Source organism: Balaenoptera physalus (assembly GCF_965194825.1).
Source record: "Balaenoptera physalus genome assembly, chromosome: 5".
In the NCBI taxonomy this organism is placed as follows: Eukaryota; Metazoa; Chordata; class Mammalia; order Artiodactyla; family Balaenopteridae; genus Balaenoptera; species Balaenoptera physalus.
The window spans coordinates 99200051-99220656 of record NC_138884.1 but is presented as its reverse complement, the minus strand read 5'-3'; the positions used below and the strand labels follow the sequence as shown (position 1 = coordinate 99220656).

The 20606-nt window shown below is 43.5% G+C and overlaps 1 protein-coding gene across 1 annotated transcript in view; it reads right to left on the bottom strand.

The window, feature by feature from the left end:
- CCDC149 (coiled-coil domain containing 149) overlaps positions 1–20606 on the bottom strand; it is a 100998-nt gene that overhangs the window by 26481 nt on the left and 53911 nt on the right. The window contains 5 exon segments of the mRNA XM_082462066.1: positions 3998–4142; positions 6185–6269; positions 7681–7753; positions 8467–8639; positions 9458–9574. Of these exon segments, the coding sequence (XP_082318192.1) occupies positions 3998–4142; positions 6185–6269; positions 7681–7753; positions 8467–8639; positions 9458–9574 (593 nt within the window).

The window sequence follows — 20606 nt, the reverse complement described above, 5'->3', positions numbered from 1 at the left end:
TGGGGGGGTGTGCGTGTGGGGAGGTGTGTGCGTGGGGGGGTGTGCGTGGGGGGGTGTGCGTGTGGGGAGGGCGTAGGAGGGTAAGCGCCGGTAGGGGGAGCACACGCTTACAGAACGGAGCAGCTGCGTTCCTACTTCGAACGCTCCACGCAAACAAAGCTATTTTTAAATCTTAGGTACAAAAGGCTAAATCATGGGGGACAAGAGCAAGCAGACCAAATGCACCCTTTATTCTGAGCTCCCACTCCTTCTGTTGTATCATTCGTTTCTTTCCATACCCCCAAATAAAACATTTATTGAAAGTGTGAAACTTCAGACCCTCAAAGTATTAAAAATGGCACATTAGGTACTTTATGTACTGATATGAGGCAATCTTCAAGATCTATTGTTATGAGAGAAAAAAGCAAGGTGGAAGACAGTGAAAAAAACTTTTTCTGATGAATACTAGCTACCATTTGTAAAAAAAAAAAAAAACTAAAAAAAAGAAAAAGAAAATCTATGTCTATATAAATATATATGAGTATTTATGTGTGTCTATATAAATGTACTATGCGTTTGCTTATATATGCATCCTTGGAGAGGATACATAAAAAAGGAGGAATGGTGGTTTCTTCCAGGCAGGGGAATTGGCTGGCTGAGAGATAACAGTAGTTTGGAGATATATTGTTGCTCAACCTTTTAAAATGTAAATCAACAGATGGTTCAAAATTATTAAAGAGTAGTTAAAGATGGAAAGGTACATTAAAAAAATAAAGGCAGCAAAATGAAAATGTCTATCTCTCTCAACAGAGGGTGAGAGCCCATGGCACCTGGGGATGTGTGTGGTTGCAGTGGAGTATGGGAGAAACGTATAAGGAAATCAATCTGTCACAAGAGGCGGGAGTGTCAGGCCAGCAGCTTGGGGATACTGAGTTTGGCAGGCGGTGGGACTCAGCTGGGCTTTTCGGTGGAGGCTTGTGTTGTGATAGGCACTGTAGCTGGCAGGTGGGTCTGAGTGTGGCCGGGCAAGCAGTGAGCCGGGGTCTGAGGATGGAGGGTTGACGGGAGGATCTTCCCAAGGACAAGGTAATGGTCTGGTGGGAAGGAAGAAGAAGGGGCAGGTAGGAGATGTACACTGAAGGACCTTGGCAAGCACTCAGGAAATATATATTGAATAAGTGAATGAATGCATGAAAACCATAAAACTTAATGCCTGTTTGCATGCCAGTATTAAGGGAACAGGAACAAAGGGTTAGAGGACATTCAATCATCCATTCATCAAATAATCACGAGCACCCAGTGTGGGCCCAGCACTATCCGACACACTGGGAGAGAACAGTGACCAAAATGGACAAACATACTGGCCCTGGGACAGCTTCAACCTGAGTGATGTGGAAGTTGGTCAAACCTAGGTATTAGGATGGTGAGCAGGGCACGTTAAATATTCTTCAAATCACGCTTTAAATGGCTGCATGATGTTGTGCCTTATGGATTTACTGTAATCTTAACCATTCTCCAATTTAAAAATATTTGGGTTGTTTCCATTTTTTTCACTCTTATAAATGAATCCACAGTGAACCACCTTATGTATAAATCTAGGGCATCATTCTGATTTTTTTCTTTAGGATAAATTCTTAGAAGTGGATCCTCTGGGCCAAAGGGCACAAGCATTTTAAAGTATTTAAAATGTACTAAGGGATGGATGCTCCAGACTCTAGACTCATGGAATTTGAGGAGCTGAAAAAATATCAGGGGAAACTGTCAACCTAGCAGATGGAAATGTGGGTCTTGCTCTCGATGGCGAGGTGGGGACAAGAGTGCTAGGAAGAGTCTGCAGAGAACAAGAAGCAAAGACAGAGGGCGTGAGGTCCCCCAAGTGGGGGAAGAAGATGGGAGACCAAAGAAAAGAGGAGGAGGAGGAGGAGGAGGTGGCCTGGGGTGGAGGGAGGGGGAAGAGGAGGAGGGGGAAGGGAACGAGGTGGTACAGAGAGTAGGAGGAGTCCAAGAAGATGGGTTTCAAGACGGGAATTGGGATGAAGAGAAATTATAGACGAAAGAGACTCAGAAAGTGGGGTTTGGGGGTACTGGTGATCTTCAAAGGAAGATTGCTATGGAAAATTCAGAAGAGGTCTTGGGAGGTATTGAAGCGAGGTGATCTTTTGTTCCTGCCCATGGCATCACTGGGGGCTTGCTAAAATCCAGAATCCTGATATTCCCTCCAGAAAGCCCCCTAAATCTGCATTTCTAAACAAGCACCCTCTCCAAGTAATTCTAACATAGGTGCCCCCAGAACACACGTTGAGGGGGTGGCTATTGAAGAAGTAGAGGTGGCCTCTTGTTCACAGAGATTGGAGGTGAGTGGAATTCACGGGAACCCTTTGGGGGGTTCAGGAAGACCTGGGAGGTTTCTGGGTGAAGATGCAGAAGCAGGAGGAGAGGCAGAAGTTGAAGAGGCTGAAAGAGGAGGTCACAGGAGAGCTGGGCCCCAAAGGAGGGAGGACAGTGTGTTGGTGTGTTTCCCAGAGACGAGGGAAAGGATGGAAGACATTGGTTTGGCGGGAGCAGTAAGCCTTGTGGCTCAGGATAGGCAGGCTTTGTTTTCTCAGTAGAAGAGGAGCTGAGGTCACCTGCTGGGAACAGACTAGGGTTTAGAAGACCTGAGGAGGTTTGAAAGAGCCCCAGTGGGTGCCTTATAGGGAGCTGGTGAGGACAGAGAAGGCTCCTGGGGACACTGCCGGGTGCAGGGGATTCTACCTGAATAAAACAGACCTCGTACCTCTTCTGGGGAGACTCCCGTTTCTTCGTCCTCCCCCCGAGGCATATCTCCATTTTAGCAACTGGCTGTTTCAGTTCTTGATTAAGATTTCTTTTAAAGGAATTTTTTAAACTTCTTCTGTCAATAAATTACCCCTGTCATCCCTCTGAGATTGCCCAGACTCCCTCCACTGCTCTCTGCCTTCTTTTATATATATCTTAATCTCTTGCTCAATCTTCCCTTCACTCCCGGCCTCTCTTTTTGTTATTTTGTTTTTACAATACTCTCCATCATTTTCCAGTTGCCTCTCTCCTTGCACCCTGCCTCTCCAGGCCCCTGATTCCCTGACCCCTCCCTGTTCTTGCTGGAAGCCCAGCCTTGGGCACTTGCTCCTGTATTCCATGCTTAAATTTTGCTTCCACATGTAGGTCTTATAAGCAGGACCAGCTACGTAATTTGCAGAGCTCAGCGCAAAATGAAAATTCAGGGCCCCCTTATTCAAAAAAGATTAAGATTTTCAAGATGGTGACGCAAAGCACTGATTAGACCAAGTGCAGGGACCTTCTGAGCACTGGGCCATGTGTGACTGCATGAGTCGCTGGTCCTCAAAGCTGGCCCTGTTTGCGATGTTTTTTGCTTTAATTTATTGTTTATTCTCTGAACACTTCCAATTTTGCTTCTGTCGTCTTGACCTGCTACTTTAACTTGCTTGATTTTGCCCAACATAGTCACCATATTTATAGTAACCAAATAAGACATTCTGTTTTAATTATTGTTTCTTTTCACCATCTTTTTTGCTGATCTGGAAAACTAGCACGAGACTCCATTCTAGGCCCAGCTGCCTGTAAGTTGATGCTTGGGTGTTCCTGCTATTCAGAGCCCGAGAAAGCTGTGCTGTGAGGTTAAAATGGCACGAGGAGGTGCCTCCCCTAGAGAAGATGTGGAGGAGATTAGATTAAGTTCCCCGGGCAAGCATGCCATCAAAATCAGCCGGGTAATATGCATTACTCTGTGAGTGGCTCAGAGTAAGCATTCAATAAGCAAGAACCAGTATTATTTCCATGTTGGTTCCAGCCGAGAGCCAAGATGCTGTCATAATGCAGAAGCACAGTTCTAGCTCAGTAAGTTTCCCTCCAGATTTAAGGGCTCTTCTCTTCTTCCCTTGAGGCCGGCAGACCCACCCCCTGGTTGCAACCCACTGCTGATAGTCGTCGTCTCACACATCTCCCGCCTGCCCCGCAACCCCAGGGTCCAGCCACCTACTTGTTGGTCTGCCTCTGGTGCTGGATCACCATGTTTTTCTCATGGATTGTCTCCAACAGGGCTGTTGCCAGAGATTTCAGGTCAGAAATGGACTGTGGAGTAGCTGGGAGACTGCACCCGTGGTCCTCAGATAACAGATCCTGAACTGGGTGGGATATAAAATTTACAACTCAGTCTTAAATCCTTCTGGAACGTTGGAATGCAAACCAGTGTCAGTTCTTCCTGGATGATGAAGCTGGGATCAGTTCCCGGCTTCCACCCGCTACTGTGTTGTAATTGAAGGGTCCACTTCAAGTGTCAAAAGTGAAAAAATAAATAAAATTTAGTGTGAGGGTTAAACAGAAAGGAGGAAGTACTCATGGACTTTTAGCAACACCTTTTCTTTAAAGGATAATAAGTTTTTGCATTTGTCCAGTATTTTATGCTTTCGAAACACTCATGCTGACTAACTCATTTGAGGCTTCAAATTTTAAAAAGAACCTGGAAAATGTTATTTATTCCCATTTCATGGACAGAAGAACAAGGTGCTGATGGATTAACAACATTAGCTGAAGGTCACACAGCAATGCAAATGAAAATGACTTTAGTCCTGAGCTCCTGGCTTTATATCACAGCTTCCCACAGTACCCTTGGTGGGTGGTAAGATAATGTAGGAGATTATTTAGAATACAAAATATATTTTGTATATGCATGTTTTTTAGAAACTAAGAGATAACCCCAAAAGACCACAACCACTTGTATTCCTATGAGACAGAAAAAAGAAGAAATAATATAAATCTCTCATTATATATCTTTGAACACCATTTCCTATATGCCTATATGTAGACACACAAATTCACACATTTCTCTCCAAAAATGGGAAAAAGCTCTGCTTTTTTCACTTAACCTTATGTCTCATCATGAATATCTACTAAAATATAAAATGTAACGGCTGCTTAGTAGTCCATGCATAGATCTACAGTAATTTATTTAATTACTCCTGGACAATTATGTTGTTTCCAATGTTTTTGATTATAACTAATGTAGGAAGAACTTTCTTGAAGCAAAATGCTTGCATATGTCTGTAATCATTTCTTGTTGGCTCAAAGGGGATCAGTTTAAGGCTTTTTATAACAGAGAACCAAATGGTTCTCTAGAAAGGTTGTGCCTGGTTGACTGCTCTGCCAGCGTGTTTGAGCGTGGCTAGCGTGTCTCAGGTCGGTGACAGGACGGGGTCTCAACATTCAAACATTCAACGTTCAAAGGCTATCAAGGGTATCCAGAGCTATACTTAGATGGGCTACTTCACGTTTCTATAGAGTACTGTAGTTTTCTTTTTAAAAATAATCCTAGGGTGTCCTTTTCTAGTTGAGTGAAAAAGAAAAAAAAAAAAAAAAAGAAGTTGCTTGGAAAAGTGCCTTGATTATTAGGTAGGTTGGAGATTCAGCAATTTTTTTTAATCCCCCATAGCTCTGATGAGGACTGACACGTGATCCTTGCTGGTCTGCACTGCCAACAAGCCCAAAGCAGGCCAGCCCAGCACGGTCTACTTGAGGATGATGTTTAGGACTGAATTCCCAAACATTAAGTGTCAGAAGCAAGCTCTCTGCTATTTATTCCCCCTGACTGTTCCTGGAAGATCATTATTTTTCATCGGAATCGACAAGAAGGAGGAACAAAATTGCAATCAATAAAAGCTTCTTTGAAAAAGGCACATGTGCCATGGTAAAATGATTTCAGCAGCTGTGAGACTTTTCTAGTCTGATCATAGAGGCCAGGAAAAGGAGAAACTCAACGAGGATGGAACGGACACTTGGAGATGCTAACCTGGTGATTACAGAAGGGAAAACATTCTGGAAAGAGGAGCACAGTTAGGGGAATAGATGCAAATGGGGTCCAGTCATTAGAGAGACCTCTAATGCAGCGGCTCTCAAAGCAGGGTCCCCGAACCAGCATCAGCATTATCTGGGAACTTTTTAGAAATGCATATTCTCCGGGCTCACCCTAGACCTACTAAATCAGAAACTCTGAGGTGGGACCCAGTAATCTGTGTGTTAATAAGCCCTCCAGGCAATCCTGATGCAGGTGGGAGTTTGGGGGTGACTGCTCTAAGAATCACTTCCATTCCCAGTTCAGAAAACGAGATGTGGACCCACAGTGCTAGCATTCTGTGATCGTAGGTGGTCCCTCCCAGAAAATGACCCCTACCTTGCTTTGCAGACAGGACTCCAGTCAGAGCACTGCTGCTGGATTTACCCTGGCCTTTTGAGTTTTTCCGTCTCTCAAGAGCATTCTAAAGCAGCATTGGGAGAAAACAAAAACCTCTGTCAGAAAAGCCAATAATGGAAAAATACCTAATTCCGGTAGATGCATCCTCCCATCCAGCACACAAGAACTCTTTACAAACTCCAAATGCTAGCCCAACTTTTAAAATTCAGAGTCCCTGCCAGGGAGTTATGATTTTTATGGACCTGGTAAAGAGGTTTTTTTTTTTTTTTTTTTAAGTTGGTGCCCAGCAGAATTACAGCAATTATATCCTCCTATATATAGAAGGTACTCAATGCATATTCGTTAAATTAAATCAAATCTGAAGCAAGAACTCAGTCTAATGTGTGAAGTCACTAGTTATGGAAACCCCTTCCAAACAGACATGAGATGGAGACTAGGTTTACTTCCATGGAGCAATGCCAAAAGATCATTAGTGGTGTCTGGAAGGTTTCTGTGGCTGGGCTGGAAGAAAAGCCATGATTGATTAATGAAATCTGCCATAGACTCAAGATTAAGGAAGTGCATATGTGTCACTCCTAGAACAGAACGTTACATTAAAATTGATATGTGCTATACAGCCAGTGCTTGGCACATAGAAGAACTGAATAAATGTTGTTAAGTGAATGCATATACACATTTTTTAAATTATGTATTAATTATACAACTTTAAGAGCTGTATTCTTCTTTGGCTGTGTGTGTATATATAGATGGGTGTAAACTCAAGTGGAGCCCCCCCCCCCCCCCCGCCCCAGAATGGAAAAGGAAGAACAGCATGGAGACTTCTGAGAAAAAAGTGAACGTCAAAAGCCAGGAATATGAGATGGCTGCCCCAATAGAGACGGCTATAAAACTTCACCCTCAGGAAGAGAAATCAATCTATTTTCAAAGCAGAGAAACCCAGGAGATTTTGCTAATTATAACACTTACAACTAACATCTGCAGAAACAGATATTATCTAACTAATGGCACTGGAATTAGACTAAATAACAGCGGGGAGAATTTAAACATTCTGTCCTTTTAGTGTGACGTGAACATTATCGTTTAGATTGTGATTTCCCAATCTTTGTTCCTTCATTGCTCGGAAATCATTTTCTTATGGATGATTAGGAGACAAAGAACATCTGATGACAGAACACTTTATAGAAAAGCTGGGTAGGAAACCTAATTTAATACAGACTGAGGCTGTATAGTGGTCACATCCAGATTCTGGTGGTGTCAGTGTGCCCTGTCCAGACAATGGAAGGAGCTCTTGCAAAACCTGTTTTTGTTGTGTTTGCTGTTTAATTCTTACTGGTTCCTCAGTTAAAGCTCTTATGGAACTATCTGGGAGGGCAGGCAAGCACTAGAGTATCTTTGGCACATAAAAGGGAATTAAAATAGAATGACATTTAGATGTACAATAGTGAATCATCACCGTCACCGTCATGATTTTCTACCTTGTATTTGGCAATGTTAGATTTCAAGAGGTTGACCTCTTCATGAAGTTGCTTTAATCTCTCTTGAAGGTACCTGAAAAAGAATATATACAACTAGGAAGAGTTTGGAGGCAAAATAAAAAACATACACTCAAGTAGGAGAGGAAGAAAAGAAAACCACACACCCAAAGAGCCACCTTTTACATACAATGCCTTCCCACCACGGAAAGCAGAAAAAGTGCATCTTGGTGACCTCTTCTTAAATGGATGTGATCAAGGTCAAATACGCCCAAATCACTGAAACCTCACTTTAGGACAGCCCTCTGCAGAGATCCCCTAAGGGATATCAACACAGTTTTCACATAATTCTCATTAAGATGATTCCACTGGGAAGCAAGGCAGCAAGAGGCAATACCAGACACAGCATTAAGTTAGTCACATACACACACTGAAATTTGCCTCTGGGAAAAGAAACAGCTAAGGGAATTTCTCAATTTATTTTCTTATTCTTTTCTGTCTTCTTGATAGCAATAATAAGCAGCTTTCACTGGTTCCCTACCCTTCTCACCCAACCGGGGAGGGCAGGGGGAAAGAGGGCATGGATATAGGCATGTAAGCATGTGGTTCTTCTTTTCTTACTTCTACAACTAATGTGTGCCATTAATATCATTGTTTTAGGGTTGAGACTTTCCTTTCACTGGAAGGCTATTTTCTTAAATGTAAATAGGGCTGCAAATAACTCCCAGCCTGCAGGCAAGTGGAGAGCCAGCATCCTACCCGAGTGCGGGCCTGGGACTGGTCACTTGCCTATTCTCCATACACAGGGCATCCACGTCAATGATTCGGTTCTCGTGGCCGCTCAGGATGTGGTTTAGCTCCTGGTTGAGCCTCTCGACTTTGTCCTGGTAGGAAGACCGCTCTTCTTTAACATCCTGAAGCTCGTCCATAGAGGCCTGCAGGTCATGCTCCAGAGACTCAATCTGAAACCAAAGAAGTGCCCTTACTCAAGGTGTTCTGCAGACATCAGCTTTATGGTTAGAGACGAGCCTTCCACTTGGCTGACTGACTTTTAGAGAGCTTATCAATACCAGCACCTGCTATAAAACCATAAGCGCCACACATCGGAATATGATAAAAGCTAAAAGCAAGGAACAACTTCGGGCCAGACACTTACTATATCCAAGATGAGATGGATTGCAGCAGCTTGGAAACACAGAACCGATCACTTACCAACTGCAGCCTGCCCTAAAGCCAGGGGCTCGGAGAGGGCAAATCCAGATATTGGGAACAACAGCCAGTGTCTTACAAATATATACTTTTTCAAACCACTCTAGACCCAGAAATCATGTTCTGCTCTTCAAAACCAATTAGTGAGAGAAGAAAAATGAAGTCTAGGCTCTCTAAGCTGTTCCCTAACTAGGGCTCGGTACCCGTTGAGATTTTGCCTAAAAAGCATCCACTCAGCATTTCAGCGGAAACTTGCAAATTAAGGCCAGTGTGTCATGTTTGTTCTCTCCCTGTCTATCCTGGTTATGGGGGAGGTTTCTCGTTGTGTTCAGAACAATGGCACCCAAAGTAAGAGAGCAGACCTGCTGGAAGACAGAAATGCAAAAGGCTGCTTGGGAACTTAGCAGAGAACAGAGGGAGTAAATGAATTCAAACTGCATCTTCCTTCCTCCTCTGACCGCGTTCCAAGCACCCCACAGTCTCTGAGAAATTGGGGCACAGTCTACTCTTCTCTGTGTCATGCTCAGCTGTGCAAACATATCCCCCACTCATAACAGATGTTGGCGGTAACCTGTTCCTTTGCTCTCTCCAGCTGCTGAACCAAATCTTCACGCTCATGGGCTGCAAAGTGCCGCACGCCGATTTCTTCGTCTCCCAGCCTCTGTTTGGCAATTGTCATTCTCAAGAGCTGCATTTTCCATTGGTAGAAAAAGAAGAGAGAGAGGGAGAGAGAGTTAAAATGAATAGATCCAAACAAAACCCCAAGCATACTAGGCAGAAAGTGTTGGAAGTTAAGATTTTCCAAGAAATACTGGAGAAAGGCACAAGATAAAGAAATTTCTTGCCAATATCATTAATTTAAAAAAAATTAAAAATCCATATTGCATGTACAGACACACGTGTGCACACATACACCTATAAGGCTAACGGGAACACAGGCCTGGGCATCTGAAGGGGGATAGCCTGTTTAGCCCTGCCATAGTGAGGGAAAAATCTCTGTGTCTCTTTTAAACTTAGCAAAGATTAAAAAATGATAACACAGTGTTGTAAAGTATCTGTTAAGATGGGCATGCTCCCACATTCTTAACAATTAGGCTATGTTATCAAGAGCCTTAAAAATGTCCCTATCTGACTCTTGCATCCGATTGCTAATTCCAATTTAAGCCTAAGTAACCTCATCGCCTCTCACCCCATGAATGTTGACAATGGATGAAATACTTTGCTGTAGTTCTGGACTAAAACGCTGGGGAAGAAAGTTAATTTTCTTTTTTGCACAACTCAGGAAAACAGCTACTGTGCAGAGTTTCCTTTCTGACCTCAGCAGATGAACTGAACTGATAGTGTTAATTCAGATTTAAGAAATTATCTGAATCTTGGTTTGAGTAGATTCGGGATCTACATGCAATATTAACTAGATCGGATACCTTTTATATTTTCACATGTATACATAGGCTCTCCTCACCCTCATCAACATCCATTAGTTACTGAACTCTGTGAGCTGGCACTGAAACATTACAATGTTTTGGTGCTCCGGTTTTGTAAAGTTTTACAGTGCAATACCTGTTAATTTTCAGAGACAAACCAGAGGTTAATTTCTCTAGGTTCTTGCTGTTTGCTTTAGCAGCATTTGATGGAGGATCTTTTTATATATATATATATATATATATATATATATATATATATATATATATATATATATATATATATATATATATATATACACATTTGTAATAGATGAAAAATAAACCAGATTTCAAATCCCTTTTTTTTTTGGGAGCAAACAGTGTACCAGGTTTTTGGTCCAAATTGTGTAGGATAAGTTAAATTGCATTCTATTAACCCATATGAACGTATTTCTGTACCCATAGTTATGTTGAAATAAAGTTTTAAAAAGCCAAAAAAAAAAAAAAGAAGGGTCCCTATCCAAGGATCCAGTAACTCTACTTCTGACAGTCTGGGCTAAAAATAATCCCAGACATGGACTAGCTTTAGGAAAAAAGAAAAAAGTAGATTGTGCTGTTATTTATAGAAACAGTAAGAAAAAAAATAGAAACAATGTCCAACAACAGTGGAATGGCTAGCAAATGATAATGCAGTCAATCAACTGATTGACTGTTTGATCAATCAATCAAACAGCAAGTTTCCAGCTGTTTAAAATGAGGTTGATGTGAACTATGTAGTACCATGGACATGCGGATGCTGCCACACTAAGTGGGAAAAAAAGCAGAAAACTAACTTGAATACGCAGTTTGGGGACTTCTCTGCCAGTCCAGTGGTTAGGACTCCGTGCTTCCACAGCTGGGGGCCAGGGTTCAATCCCTGGTCAGGGAACTAAGATCCCACAAGCCACACAGTGTGACCAGAAAATAAATAAATAAATAATTTTTAAAAATGTTTAAATAAAGGCACTTTCCTGGCAGTCCAGTTGTTAAGACTCAGAGTTTCCAGTACAGGGGGTGCAGGGGGCACGGGTTTGATCACTGGTCGGGGAACTAAGATCCCACATGATGTGCGGCACAGCCGAAAAAAAATATGCAGTATGATTGAAATTATACTAAGAACCCACACACAAAAGAAAAAAATTACCAAATACACTAAAACCCTTAAATGTTTAAGCTTAGGTGATGCAAGACTGTATGCTCTCTGTTCTTTGTTTGCTAACTTTTAAAATAAGTATACATGACTTTCATAACGTACTTTTAAAATATTTTTAAGTCCCTAGGAACTAAATTCTAGTCCTAAAAAGGTAATTTTCCAAAGGATCCCTGCAGAACCCTTGGCTTTCCCAGTCTCTGGGGCCGAGCTCCATGTGCAGCTCCAAACCTTCCAGTAGGGCCATGATGGAAACTATGTTAGAGACTCCAGGAAGGTCCAGTGGTCCCAGAGCATCCCCTACATGCCCATCAGTGCCAAGCAGGTGGCCATTAGAGTGTTCTTTTAGTTTTACAGCACTGCTTCCTGATGCTTCTTCAAAAGAGGTTGTAAGACTGATTCCTCCACCTCCCTGTAGGGTGTGTGCAGATGGGCTTCATATATGGATGAAATCCTGGGGACAGTTTTTTGCTGCCACACAGATCCAACCCATCCAGGAATACCTGCTGGGGTTTGCTCTTCCTCGTTCCTGCGTGGATCCTAAGGGATTTGTTGCCAATAGGGAGAATAGCTTTACTTTTCAAGTCCCTAAGGATTTAGGGGCAGGTGAGAAAGTTAAAAGCCAAGGTAGAATATTAACTATATAGGAATAATAAATAACAGCAATGAACTGTGCAGGAAATGATGACTACTGACAAGTAAAGAGCATTTTCAAATGACATATATTTGGGGTCCTTATCTGAAAACGAGTCAGATGAACTGGACATATATTTGCCGTGCACCTACTATGAGCAAATGCGTCATTAGGATCAGCACACGGTGCTCCAGGCGGGTGGAACAGCTTGTACAGAGGCCTAGCAGAGCACACGGCACTTAGGTACACAGATGGCTGTGCTTAATGGAATCCCTATTCCAAAGCTCAAGGATTCTGTATTTGTACACTTGCATAATGCAAATTTATTTGTAGCCTCGAAATCAGCATTCATGGTGCTTTTGCATCATGAGGCGACATGTGCAGATAAACACAGAGTTGCAAAAAATGGGAAGCATCCCACAGGAACGTTCCCAGCTAAAGTCGAACAAGGCAATGTTCTGCTTTCTTGATTTAGCTCATACTGTAAACAAGTGTCCTTTTCATGGTTTCTTTCGTGCCACTTTTTTTTTTTCACATTTTTCTGTTTTCTGTTGGTGTTTTGCCATTTAGAATGGCCCTCCTGTGCAGTGCTGGAGTGTTGTCTCATGTTCCTGAGCACGAGAGGCCATGATGTGCCTTACGGAGAACAGACGTGTGTTAGATGAGCTTCCTTCAGGCACGAGTTACAGTGCTATTGGCTGTGAGTTCAATGTTAAAGAATCAACAGTATAAATTAAATAAGGTGACTTTAAACAGAAACACACAGAAAACAGTTATATATTGATCAGGTGACAAAAATATTGTGACCAGAGGCTCAGAGGAACCTAATCTCCTATTTCCCCTAGGAACAATGGTTCAATATTCCCTAATTCAGTGTTTGCAGTGATTTTAGAGAATGTAACTATAGCAAATGTCAAGAATCGGCTGTACTGGGGGTGAACGGAGCTTATGTCAGAACTGGTTAATTTACCTGAAAGCCGATATGTGAAAACATCTTTCACATCACAGTCTTGGCTCAGGACTTTCAGAACGCCAGGTGAATACACAGAAAGACAAACAGCTAACCAAGTAAGAAACATTTCTCAGATGAAAGGGTCTAGGAACAAGAAGGCCTGTGCCATTTTTGGCATGAGGCAACAGGAGGTCTGCGACACGGCTTTGAAAGCAGGGTGCTTTTCTTCGTATGTGAAAAGCCAGACTGACAGCCTGAACTTTAAGTAATAAAACACCACTGAGGTTTTCCATTCACAGTACGCTTCGCCGAACACTTAATTTAGAATCACACAATTATGTTTGCTTAATGCCAATTAATTATTAAACATGTTTATTGAGGTCTGACAGCCATATAAGAGAGTCATCTTTTATATACTGGATGCCTGTTAAGCTTCAATAAACATGTTAACAATCATTTGGTGTTTAATGTGCATACAATATCGGCTATTAAATCTCAGGGCTGGACTGGATGAAACACTTATTTTTAAAAGTGAGGCCCAAGTTGGTAAAAGCTGGATCACTGGTTGGGTCTGACACTCAAGTTCAATCAGCTGAAGGGGCCCAAGGAGGCCATCGTAACAGGGATGGCAGCCCCAGGGAGAGTTCTCTTGCCTTCCCAGCTGACAGCTGACGGGCTCTGGAGTCCACCTGCCGGGGGGTGGGGGGGTGTCCTGGGGCCAAGTTCGAGAGCTGTGCAATCTCAGGTATATGCCTAAACTTCTCTGAGTCTTAGTGTCCTTCACTGTAAGAATACGACAGTAACAGTACAGCCTTTTACTGTCCAAGGTTGCTGTAACTGTTGGGGCCCAGAGTAGGCTGCCCCCAAATGTGCCTCAATGGCATATTTATTATTTTGAATTAAAGTTACTTAAGAAATGGCCAACACACAAGGGACACTCTGACCCTCCTTTCTGTCACCCTGAAAGCAGGAAAAAAAAATCTCTCGTGTGAAGGGTGCCCTCCTGCATCTGGAGGTAGAAGGATGCCCTTATCGCCAGAGATGGGGATTCGGGCGAGAAACCAGTATAAACAAACCCTGTTACTGCTTTAATTTACTACCCCAAGCCCAAACTCGGTTTAGATTCTTCACTAATTGGGCACCCCGAACCTAAGTTTCTTTGTCCTGTCAACTCCTCCCAAATTTATTATTTCTTTGTCTAAAAAGTATAAAAGTTACCTGCTTTGGGCATTTCTTAGGTCCCATGTCTATGGGACCAGCATGAATTAAAAAGTGTATCTTTTTCTCCTGTTAATCTGTCTCATGTCCAACCACAAGAAATCAAGAAGGGGGGAATTCCCTATTGGTCCAGTGGTTAGGACTCCACTCTTCCACTTCAGGGTTCAATCCCTGGTTGGGGAACTAAGATCCTGCATGTCGTGTGGGACTGCTAAAAAAAACAAAAACAAAAAAAACAGAGAGAAATCAAGAGGAGTAGGGGGGCAATTTCCCCTACCCAACATTAAACACGAAGTAAGAGAGTGAAGTTGTATTAAATGAGCATTTAACTTAGGGGAATTCAAATGTACGTGTTTGGCAAAAAGATGAGGGGGAGAACCAAGAGGAGGAAGAGAGAGATGGAGAAGAGGGGATGGGAGAGAAATAAAAATTTTAAAAATTGGTGGCTCTACCCACCCCTGCTTTCAATGTCCCAGACTGAGAGCAAGGTGGGAGAGGGACTGATAATACATTTAGACAAAATCATACTGTTCATATTTATACATAAGACTCCTGTTCAGGAGACACATGGCCACTTGCCCTGAACTTTATGGACAATTTAAGAGACCATCAAGGTGAATTTCTGCTAGACACAAGTGTTTTGCCTCTTAACCCGCTGACTTTAGAACCTAGTCCCAAGCAAGAGAAGATGAGATTTCTCTTCCATACTTAGCACAGCCCCTGGAACATAAGAAGTGCTTGATCAATGTCAGCTGCTATTACGATTACTGCTGTGACCACTGGTGTCCCCCTCCACGTGAGTTTCCCCACACATACGCCCACTGGGGAAGTCCGATCTTTCTTCTGAGCTGGAGGCGGCCGAGCTGCTGAGCCAACCTTATCTGTAGACTGCGGGCAATGAGGCTGATTTCCCACCTTGGAAGCTCTATGAAGCAACTGCTCGGAGCGCTTGATTTCCTCCAATGGGGCCATCAAAACTGCACGGCTAGCCTCCCTGTGCCAACGCTTGAAGTGGATCAGTGCCCTGAGAGGCACGCGCACGGCCACCAGGAGATGCATCCATTTGCTGATTTAGATGGAAATAAACGTTTATGAATGAATTATGGGTGTGAGTCGTCCACTTATGGATGAGGTGCAGCTGCAGCTGGGATGTGGCTGAGGGACAGGGCTGCAAAACGATGCGACAAAAGGCTCTTGGGCGCTCTTCCCCTACCCTGCCGATGGAGTCCAACTCCTCTGCCAAAGCCCTGCTCAAACTCTGGTCCCGCCAAGGCCCCCCAGTCGGAATGCCTCGCTTCTTCCTTGATCTCTTCTTGGGCTTCGTCCCTCATAGCCCTCAACAGTCTCTCCCTCATCTTGTTTTCATTTGCCTGAATCCATTTTCCCCAACAGACAGTGGGAGGAAGGCAGCTGGCGGCAGGAGCAGCTATTATTCTCCAGGTGTTATCTGTGTTCAGATCCTGTATCTGCTGGTCCTAGTCACATGTCTTTGGCTGTCGTCTAGCCTCACTGAGCCCCAGGTGACTTTAGTGTTTTTGAAAGTGGAGATTGCCTTAGTCCATTCAGGCTGCTATAACAGACTACCATCGACTGCATGGCTTATAAACAACCAACATTTATTTCTCATAGTTCTAGATGCTGGGAAGTCTAAGATCAAGGTGCTAGCAGATTGGGTGTCTGGTGAGAGTCTGCTTCCTAGTTCATAGACGGCTGTCTTTCTTCTGTGTCCTCACATGGAGGAAGGGGTGAGAGAGCTCTCTAGGGTCCCTTTTATAAGGGCACTAATCCCATTCATGAGAGCTCCACCTTCATGATCTAATCACCTCCCAAAGGCTCCCACCTCCAAATACCATCACACTGGGGATGAGGTTTCAACATATGAATTTTTGGGAGGGGACACAGTCTCTAGCATTCCACCCTTGATTATCCCCAAATTCATGTTCTTCTTACACGTGAAATACATTTACTCTATCCCAATAACCCCCAAAGAATTAACTGGTTCCAGCATCAACTCTTAAGTCTAAAGTCCAAAACCTCATCTAAATATCATCTAAATCAGGTATGGGTGAGACTCGAGGTGAGCTGCATCCTGAGGCAAACTCCTCTCCACCTGTGAAATTGTGAAACCTAGCAAGTTATGTGCTTCCAAAATACAAAGGTGGGACACACGCAGGAGTGACGTTCCCATTCCAAAAGGCAGAAATAGGAAAGAAGGAAGGGGTGACAGGTCTCAAGTAAGTCCAAAACCTAACACATCAAACAACGTTAAATGTTAAGGCTCAGGACTAATCCTTTGGCTCGATGCTCTGCCTTCCAGGCCCACTGGCAACATCACCGCCAAGGCTTGGCAGGACAGCCCCGCAGTGGCTCTGCTCTGGTGCCCTGCAGCTCTACCGGGCTGGGGTCTCAGCCCTGGGGCTCTGGGAGGCCCCCTCCATTCTAACCCAGGTGAAGGCAATCTGTCCCCCAGAGCCATGCACTCTAGGCCTGTGGCGGGAGTGGCAGCCTTGCTGGGCTCTGAATTACCTTCCGTGTCATTCTTCTCTTGCCCTGAAAAATAGCGCCCGGCCTCTAATCCTTACTAATCTCCTTACCAAATGGTTGTTTGGCCAACATCCTTAGCGTTCTCATTTTTTGCAATATGGACAGGCTGAGAATTTTCCAAATCTTTAAATTCTGGTTCCTTTTTGCTGAACAATTCCATCTTCAAATCATCTCTCTCTTCTCACATTTCATAAGCAGTCAGGAGAAACCAGCCTGCTCCTTCAATACATTTTTTAGAAATTTCCTCAGCTAAATATCCAGTTTCATTGCTCACAAGTTCTACCTTCCACAGAACAACAGAACTCAATCACAGTTCAGCCAGATTGTTGCCACTTTGTAACAAGGATGGCCTTTTCCCCAGCATCCAATAACGTGTTCCTCATTTCCATCTGAGGCCTCATCAGAATGGCCTTTACTGTCCATATTTCTACCAACATTCTGTTCAGGATGACTTAAGTATTCTCCAAGAAGATGGACGCTTTCTCCACAGCTCTCTCTTTTTTTTTTTTTCTGAGTCCTCACCAGAATTGCCCTTAATGGTCCATTCACAGCAATGCTGTGAAGGACAACAGGCTTTTTCAAGCAGGAACCTCAAAACTCTTCCAGCCTCTAGCCACTACCCAGTTCCAAAGCTGCTTCCACATTTTAGGTATTTGTTATAGCAGCAGCCCACTTCTTAGTACCAACTCCTGTCTTAGTCTGTTTAGGTTGCTATAACAGAATACCATAGACTGAGTAGTTTATAAACAACAAACATTTACTTCTCACAGTTGGAGTCTAGGATGTCCAAGATCAAGACACTGGTAGGTTCGTGGTCTAGTGAGGGCCCACTTCCCGGTTCATAGTCAGCTGTCTTCTCACTGTGTCCTCACTTGGTAGAGGGGGCAAAATTGCTCACTGGGGTCTCTTTTATGAGGGCACTAATCCCATTCATGAGAGCTCTGCTGTCATGACCTAATCACTTCCCAAAGCCCCCATCTCCTATTACCATCACATTTCGGATCAGGTTTCAACATATGAATTTGGGGTGGGGGCACATTCAGTCTGCAGTAAGAATAAAAGCTATCTTGTAGACAGAACAGCTATGTATGGCTGCCCGGCCTGTGCACTGCACAACTCCAGCTCTGGGGGTTTCCATCCTTGGAATGTGAAGATACAATGCAATAATCACTCTCTGAAGAGCTTTAAAAGTACAATCCCCAGTTATAGCTGGTATGTTATAATTCTTATACAGTGACTCTCTATTTGTCAGAGTTACTAGGAAGATCAGATGCAAGAATTAATAGGAGTGGACGTTAGCCCTTCCTCAGCCCGCCCCCCCCGTCCTTGTGTACTGCTGCAAATAGCACGCCTAGGGAGAGGTCAACACCAAAAGCCATTTATCAAACATTCATTTGCCAGTGTTGTGCTGGGCAATTTAATAAACAAGGTCCCGCCTATCTTTTCTTTACTTTTCCTGTTGGTTTTCTCCACATCCTCTCCAACTGCCCCCTGACCTTTTGAAATACCCTTGATAAAATTAGACAGGAGAGCTTTAAAAGGCTCCAAGTAGGCAACTCTACTGTGTATACCAAAGTTCAAATTCCTAAACCTATATGACAAATCCAATTCTAGCTTTAAACAAAAGAATTTGTCACTTAAAAAAGAAACCCAGCAGTTTTCATAGTCTTCCTCCCAGGCTCTGGAGATTATCATGCACACACTCATTAATGTGTGTCAGTGTTTCCCAGTTAATAAGCACCCAACTTGGGCCAAACAACATGCTAGAATAAGCTCAAATATGGTGTCCGAGACCAAATTCATTTGTCTAATTCATCTGACAATAAAACATTAGGAAATGCTGAACTAGTCTGGCTGCTTGCTGAACTGAGCGTTGCCTGTGTTTCACCATCAAGATCCCAGTTAGAATACGATATAATGGGGCTGGAGCAGGTGAAGGGCCCTTATCACTCATTTTAATTCTTTGTAATTAATTTCTATAACGCCCCAAGGTGAGAACTTTTCATTAGAGTGCCCTCTTCGTGTGGGTTTCCCACAAGCTAGGACATCTCCGCGCTCCTTTGAAGCATAAAGAGGAAATGTTTACAAAGAGCTCTCTGATCCCTCATCCTGGACTGTTACAAACATCCAAGCTGAACACATTTTTTTTTTTTAACAGAGTATACTTTAATTAGTCACCTGCATGCTCATTGGTCTGCCTGTATTGGCCGGTGGCTTTGACTTAATTGGTTTGCTTGCTGAATCCTTCCAAAAGTCTCACGTCAATAGAGGTACGTTCACAGAAGGGGTCTATCATTTTATGGGGCCAACACCAGATAAAACAGAGGTACTTAAAGACCTTCAGCTGGTGTAACATAAAGCTCGTTATTAAAGGCAAAAGCGCGTGTTTATGCAGGACTGCAAACAGTTACATTTAAATTGGGCAGCAGGGGCCCAGGAAATGTGGGGGCCCAGCCTGACGCTGTCCACCTGAAGTTCCTTGCTTTTGAGTACTTCGCATTGCATTATTGTTCTTCTGCACTTAAAGTGCCATAATCTGTAAAATGAAGGAAAAATAAAAGCAGGCAGACAAGGAAACCCAGCAGGAACATGAGATGCTGCTCCTGGCCTGTTCTATTAGGTGCTTATTCCACAAGGGTACACAAAATGCAAGGAAGCTTCTGGGAGTGCGACACCAAAGCAATAATGTTTGGGGGGGTGATAAATAATAAAGTCGGGTGGTGATAAGGAGGGCTGAGTTTTGGGGATCCATTTGCCAGATGCCAGGCTTCTTATCCCCAGTCTCTGTCTCTGTGGGGAGGCACGTACCCCCGGGGTTCACTGGAAACAGTAGATCAACAGAAAGGAAGACCTTGAGATTCCTGGTGGAACTCTTATACAAGAGGACACTAAGCCGATCTGGGCCCAGGTTGTGCTAAAGATACCAGCAATGTTTACCCTTTATGGCGTGCTTACTGGATGCCAGGTACTATGCTACACCCTTTATAAACATAATATTGCATGCACACACACACTCCCAACCATTAAATCTCCTGCTTTCTTTTCTTCCCGGCACTAACCACTGTCTGATGATCTTACATAAGTATTTTATTTTCTTATTCTCTGTCTCCCCAACTAGACTATAGGCTCTGTGAGAACAGGCACTTTGTCTTTCTTATACCTTGACGTAGTCACAGCTCCTAGAGCATTAATCAGCGCACAGTGAGTCCCCAATTATGCATTGATGAATAATGATGAAACCTGACAGCAATTCTATGTGAGGTATCATTACTCCCATTTCACAGATGAGGAAACTGGGGTCTAGACAGACAACTGACTTGCTCAAGGCCACACAGATAATAACTGGCAGAGTTAGAATATAAACCTGGGTCTAGCAGTTTCCAAAGATGGACCTCTTGGACTCTTCTAGATTATACCACTTGGCAGTGGGAGGCTGCAGCTAGCTCTTTCTGGAGTGCCAAGCTTTCTAGCTCCCAGTTCAGTGACTTCACTTTGCCAGCCTGATATTTAAATGCCATGGCATCAGTATTTACAGCACGGAAATTGGTAAAGTGCTACCAGCCTGGCTTCCTCTTCAGAAGAGCTGGTTCACCGGCTCACCTCTGGATATCTGTGATTCAAGTGTGCTCTGACAGTTTTGTGGATTGCCTCTTACTGATCCTTAACTTCTCAGAGGCCTCCTTTTCCCCCACCCCGTCCCCTTTCCCTGAACCCACTCTTTTCTTAATGCCCAGAAGAGGAAGCAGGCATACCTCTGGGGCAAGAAGGGGAGCTGTTAAT